Genomic DNA, 6,776 nt, shown 5'->3' on the forward strand with positions numbered 1-6,776 from the left:
TTCACATTCAGTTCCAGCAGGAGAGGAGTAAACTGACTGCAGCACAAGTCATTTAAAATGATTGGATTACATACAGGATTCCTAAAGTAAGACAGCAGGCAGATGCATGTGTGTGTCATCAAGTTCAATAGTTAACGTGGAGTACAGCCGCTGTTATTCATTACAAATCAGGACACCGCTGTTGTTTACACTTTTCTGTTGTCCCTTTGCAGGGTTATTGACTTTGAACATTCAAGTATTACAATTATACAACACACAATGAAAAACGCTGGTGGGTCCAGCTTTGTGTTGACTGAGTGCTGAGTCATTACTGTTTAGGATATATAGTTTGTACTTCGCCCTTGTGTGTGCTCATCACTCCCATCGTGGGTGGGAAAGTGTCGAACACCAACAGGAGAATAAAATTCAGATAAATAAGACGAATCAACGGCATCTCAAAGCCTCTGTGATTTCAAGTGCTTACACAAATACCAGCTTGGTATATAGAAACATTATAGTACGCTCCATTTATGAAGTCCATTTGTCATATTGTGCTCTTTTTGACAGCCAACAGTGGATAAAGGCGTTACTGACATCCAAAGAAGTTTCTTTAAATAAATATTTTATTTGAAAATAAATACATTTTCTTAAAATAGAATCAATAACAATACAAAAGCTTTGGGGAAGTGGGAAAGGAGTTTGAGGGAGGGGGGTTTACCCAAATGAATGATGTGTAATTTTGGAACAAGGAGTACAATCTCACACGTTTATCTACCATCTTAAGACAAGTTCCCACTATGTGTTGTCCTGTACATTCTCAGCTGCTTTGTGGGAAAGTGGTGACATCCCTCACGCTTGCTTTAACATGCAGTCTACTTGGTCTTAAAGCTTCAGGCCCTGCACCCAAAAACCATTGGTATACTCATACTGTATCTACACACTCGTTTGCAAAAATGTAGGATATAATCTTTTGTCAACACATCAAAATCAGCCACTGATTTACATTTACATCTGACAATGTTTTTTGAAAGTACCTTAAATGTGTCTAGATCAACTTCACCTCTAGTCTACAGTACAAAGATACAATACACAAGAAGGCTGCGCTTATTGATATAGCAGTAATCAGAGGCCACTGTCTCGCTAAGGCCAGAAGTATTTCCATTTTAACTGTGAGGTTGGGAGTCTGTCTCACTGTAGTTTGCTAGGCAGAAAGAGAAAAAGAGCGGGAACTCTCTGGCACTTTTCTGCTTTTATGACAGTGTTTCAATGCCCATTGTTTGACTCGAGAGCTTGGAGATGGCAGATCTCCAGAGAGACAGGGACAGCAGCACAGTTGTATTGGAACAGATTAACACAGTGCAGCAGTGCAGCCCTGACCCCTCTGACAGCTCTACAAATAGCCTTACGAGTGCAGGAAGTTCTCCCTCAAACCGCCTGCAGCAGCAACACAGCAACCTTGACAAAAACCTAATTACCAACTGCGCAAAAAAAAAGAAAAAAGCCACAGAACATGTTCGTTTTATAATTATTGAGACATTGGAGAATGTGCAAGCCGACCTCAATTAAGACAAGCGTGTGAGAACATGTAATTTAAATCTAATCAGTAGAAAAGCAGCAGAGTAAGCTAATCTATGGCAAAAACAACTACTTTGCACTCTTTGTGCTCTTCGCTCGCTCCTTCTGCTGAATGAAATCAATGCCACAGGTAGTGGCAGCTTTAAATAATGATCAAACTAAGTGCTGCCGGGGACCGCTGTGTCCACACATTGTGTCCACACATCAAAATCTCTCTCCCCGCACAGCCTCCACTAACGTTCAGCACACTGGGCGATAGTTTAGGGAGGAGGATGCCATTCAATGGGTTTTAAATGCCTCACTGCACTGACCACACACAGATGTACACAAATACACAGATGCAAATTCTGCAATCGCGCCCTTTTTTTTTTCTAACCAATCCTGTTTAAAAAGAAAGTAAAAAATACCACCTCAGATCTGTGACCAACACCTTCACCCTCGGATGGCTGCTTTTTGTTTGGCTTTTCTTGAGTCTTGCAACAGTTTCTCACATCCTAACAGGTTTTTTCCTCCCTAACAAGTCTTGCAGTTCTGTGAAGCAGTAACTGAAGATTTGCTTGCAATGAGCAGCTAAATGTCTGACTTGGAGCAAAGAGATGTCCAAGCCATTTGTCCAGACACGCTTTGTTTGAGCCAAGACTCTTTAGCAATGTCCTACTTTGCCAATGATTCAATCACGTTTAATTAGCAGGGAACAGATGCGATACATTTAATGATTGCAGATTCTATCAGAGTCACGTAAATGATACTGAAAGCTGAAGAATCAGTGTAGCATATCTCACCCGACCAATCCAAGATAAACCCCATCACATCACCCAGGAATGCTGCACAACCTCACTCTGCTCTTCAAGGAATATTGTGTAATATTTCGTAGGAAATGAGTTTTGAAGAGCCAGCCTTCAATATGCACGCAAATTGTCAGAAAGAAATCTGTTCTTAATCCCTTCATCCTTGTATAAACAAATTCAGAGGACTACCTTTTATAAATTTGCTACTCTGCTACTATTTGAAAGTGTCATCCGAGATAAAATACATTTAGAGATGCCACTAGCAGACCCAGATGGATAGTATTTTTAGGCGTTCCCTCATTGTATTTAAGTTTACAATTATCCTAAAGCCTTGGCACTGCAGGCACATGTGCTGAGGGCCAGATGGGTACAGACAGAGCCCGCCGCATCAGGATGCCTCAATTTGGCCAGACAACAGATCTTACTGGCACCGGCCCAAAGAAGAGAAACCTAGTGCTTTTGCTGCATTTTCTCTCAGTCATTTCTTCATCAAGTCGCAGGCAGGTCAGTGTGAGGGCATACTAGACACTGTCAAATACACAGACACAGAAACACCCAAACAGAACAGAGAGATTGTCTCCTCTTGCTGTGCTACTGTGACCGCTCAGTCATTCTTTGGAGTGTCCAGTCCAAACAAACCAAACCAGCTCCCAGCCTCTTCGCTCAACAGCTCACGGTGCTCGGCTGCTGTTTACACACAAAGTCCGATATGAAATCAAACTCATTCTGTCCCAGGAAGAGTTCGGGCAGCTCCTGAACACGATCCAACCCAAACTCCAGCACCAGTGATGTCAGAACCTCCTCGTCAATCAGATCCATGTCCATGCCATTTAGCCCCAAAGGACCACCAATGTGCTGCATGCCTGATAGCTGGGCAGGACCCACCCGGTACTGAGCGCTGCTTTGCAGGTGGTGGCCAGTGGCTGAGCCCAGTGGGTGTCCATGGTACTGAGTGTTGAGTTTTTGCAGGTGCATGCTGGCCATGAGCTGCTGAGAGGTGAGGTTACCAGGGAGGTACTGCTGCGGGTGTCCACCCTGCTGCTGCTGCTGCTGCTGGGGGTGCATGTGGTGGTGCTGCTGCTGCTGCGGACCCTGGCCATTGTACATCATGTTCCCAGACATCATCTGGTGGTGGTGGTTGGCCATGGGAGCTCCGTTCACGGGGCCGGCCATCCCTCCGGGTCCCACCATGCCTGACCGCTGTCTCATGGCAGCCTCCATGTTGTTCTGAGGATTCCTGCCATAGTGCATCACCTGGCCATTGGGCAGACTGCGCAGGCCGGGCTGACCGTTGTGCTGCGGAGGTCCGTTCATGCCCATCCTGAAGCCGTGGGTCATGGGCATCATCATGTGTTCAGCCATGGCTGCTCTGTCACCCTGAACAATAAAAACAATCAAATTAGATTTTTAATACAACCCACCGCCATTACAAGCTAAATGACTTAAAACACCTCCTTCATTTTACACAAGAGGTTCAGTTTCCTCATAACAAGGAGCACGACTCAGCTGGTGAAAAAGGCTGTCTAATGTATTTTGTGGCTCTGGAAGGGGCTTTCTAAAGTTTTAAAGAATAACCTTCAAGTGGGACTGGGGAAAATAGCCAAAAAATAAAAACCAGGTTATTCAAGCTTGGGGACAAAAATGATTTGAATATTTTTTCATTCTGTTTTTAAGCCAATTGCAGACAGAGTAAAACATTGTTGAAACATTTTTTTTAAGAATTCAGACAAAAGGCAAAAATAAGACAGACTTGCGGCACCTGCAGGGCCGTCATTGTTATACATATTCAAAGTACGAGGTGCTTACACTCAGTAGAGGAAAGACATTTTTACATATGTAAAGACAGTCAGCTAGCATTTGCTACCCCGCAGGTAGACACAAACTAATCAAAACAGAACTGCTCCATTAACACTTTCCAGTCTGTCCATCTCATAGATGCAACCGTTAAATTCACTACCAGGTAGCAACAGCAGGCTAGCCAAGACAGGTAAGGAAACCAGTCATCTACTAAACCTTAACCTTTGTGGGCATATTCTAATGACTCTATTTTCATGACTGTGACATTTTGCATCAAGTAAAAACAATACACTATATATTACCCAGACTTACCCCGATGATGTCATCAGGTGTGTTTGGATTAGATTTGATGATTTATTGTTTGTGTGTATGGAAAAAAATGTTACGTTCATTCCAAATTGGAGGTGTGGGGTTCAAACAAATAAGTGTTTAGGAGGCAGGGAGGGTCTAACAAAAGACACATTATCCAGTTGCATGATGGGAAATGTAGAAACCTGTGTTTTTGGATTTTGACCCATACTGCAGACTAAAAGTTAGAGTATCTCAGCCTCTGCCGCTACAGCTGATGCCATTCTTTATTTAGTTTCTCCTGTGACTTTTTTTTTTGAAGTGCAATACGAACTGAGTGGAGAACCCCTTTAAAGGAATAAACCATAATAATAAAAAAAACCCTTCTGTTTCATGAGAGCCCTGTTTCTGTTGAAACTACTCTCCCTCCTCCTCCACAGTTTCTCTTTCTTGATGTGACACATCAGAAGTGTCACTGTAAAAACCCACCTCAAACCTCCAAAATTACACCATCAGTGAATTACCACTGGATATCACTCCGACGAGTGAGGGCAGCAATACCCTTGCAGCCAAAAGGACGCAGAGGAATGCTTCTCCAGACCACACACACCTCCCCCCCACAACACAAAACACACTGCCTGTCTTCACAAAAGATCTTCAATTAAGATTACCTATAGATGGCCAACAGGCCCTGTTGATGCTGAAACTGTACTTTGCTGTCAACGTGATTGGCTTATTAAAAATGATGACATTATTTTAGAACCTGCCTCTAAATGGGATGATCATAAAAACAGATCCAGAGCGAGCAATGCCTGCCTGCTCCTGTCTGTGAAAAACAAAGACATTTCAGCCTTTTAAAATCCCCCAAAACTGAAGTGTGGTGGTGCCACTGGCTGCTTGTAGAAATCCAACCTTTTCAGAGCTGATAAAGCAAGACACTTTCCTCAATAGCCTGAATCCTCCTCACAATTTTCTGCTCTTGTGTTACCTAGACTAATTAACGTATCCCCTCTGTGGAGCTTCTTTATAGATGTGGATTATCATTCAGCCAAATGTCACTTTGTAAATAGATAGTCTGAGGGAGGATAATAATTGTTGGTATTAGCACACATGCATGAACCCTGCTTTTTTTTCTTTTTTTTTTTTCTTTTTTAAATCCCTGAGGACAGTGCATGTGGATTATTTGACATTATTCGATGCAGTAAAGCCGCAACAAATATAATATTAACGCTGCAAGTAAACAAAGTCAACGGAGAAATGCGTGTAACCAGATCCAACCAGCCTGCTCTTATTCTGCCGAGAAATTATGAAATAGTCCGCAGTACAAAGGGAAAGTGCTGCCTCTCTACCTGTTTAGGGAGTAACAGAAGACGACACCTACCCGATGTATTAATGTAGAATCCGTAGGGAGAAGTTGGATCAGTGCCGGGGTTGTTTCTCCAGCTGATGCTCCGGCTACATGCAGCCCTGCGGCGGATTCAAACTCTGCGGCGTCTCGGCAGTAAGAGGAGTTTGTTTTCTGGGTCAACTCAGGGATTATATGCATCTATAAAGCACAGAGAGAGGGAGAGAGAGATAGGGAGAGGAGGAGCCACCGTCCTCTCCGTCTCCTTTGTTGCCATTGGTCCTCCCCCTTAATCACTGTGCAAAGAAACATTCGCGAAGTACCTCCAGTGATCCAGCGGAGCAGCAGAGCGCCGCTCCGCCGAGCCGCGCAGGCTCTGCCGGAGAGGTTCCACTGCCGCCTGCCTTCCTCACCTCACACTGTAACGATCCCCACTCTCTTCATTGTTTTGTTTAAGGGGTGCAACACAAACACTTTTTATACTGAGAAAAATCAGTCTGGCAAGTTGTTCTGCAGTGTTAAACTGGATAAGGTCTGTATGGAATATATGCTGGGGGGAAAAAAGAAATGAAAGTGGCAGAGGAAATAGTATAAATCCTTTGGGATAGGTTTTTTTTTTTTTTTTTTTTCCATTTATTCAATGATAGATGACAAGAATACATGATTTGCCTCTACACTACAACGTCTTGACTTGCAAGACCAGCTGTCTCCGATTCAACAGCACATTTGCAACAGCAGAATAGGACATAAGGCTAAGAGTGGGACTTCAAACTAGGGGTGCAAAAATCAGTTACAATTACATTTTTAAAGAAACTTCATGCTGTCCAGATCATGTTTTTCATTAGCATACACTTTTTTTTAGTGACCGTATTTGCAAAGTTGCAAAATGCTCACACTGAATGTAAAATATTCACTGTCAGCGTGTTATGGGCCTGTTAGGCAATCATGGTTCAGGTCAGGGAAAGATTGTGGTCTTGGAAAAGCAAGTATGTAAAAAGTCAACC

At 43.3% G+C, this 6,776-nt stretch overlaps 1 protein-coding gene across 1 annotated transcript; it reads right to left on the minus strand.

Annotated features, from left to right (window-relative positions):
* Nucleotides 1-580: 580 nt before the first annotated feature.
* cited4a (Cbp/p300-interacting transactivator, with Glu/Asp-rich carboxy-terminal domain, 4a) lies at nucleotides 581-6,193 on the minus strand. The gene is made up of 2 exons (XM_076754949.1): nucleotides 5,809-6,193; nucleotides 581-3,719 (listed from the first exon to the last, which is right to left on the minus strand). The coding sequence occupies exons 1-2, from the start codon at nucleotides 5,971-5,973 to the stop codon at nucleotides 3,006-3,008; spliced, it is 879 nt and encodes a 292-aa protein (XP_076611064.1). The 5' UTR covers nucleotides 5,974-6,193; the 3' UTR covers nucleotides 581-3,005.
* Nucleotides 6,194-6,776: the final 583 nt, after the last annotated feature.

This window comes from Chaetodon auriga, chromosome 17 (assembly GCF_051107435.1).
Source record: "Chaetodon auriga isolate fChaAug3 chromosome 17, fChaAug3.hap1, whole genome shotgun sequence".
NCBI classification, from domain to species: Eukaryota; Metazoa; Chordata; class Actinopteri; order Chaetodontiformes; family Chaetodontidae; genus Chaetodon; species Chaetodon auriga.

What these genes read in the sequence shown, in the direction of transcription:
- cited4a (XM_076754949.1), bottom strand. Translation starts at nt 5,973, where the DNA reads ATGCATATAATCCCTGAGTTGACCCAGAAAACAAACTCCTCTTACTGC. An exon ending in ATTCTACATTAATACATCGG is followed by an intron (nt 3,720 to 5,808) that starts GTAGGTGTCGTC and finishes TTTATTGTTCAG; the next exon opens with GGTGACAGAGCAGCCATGGC.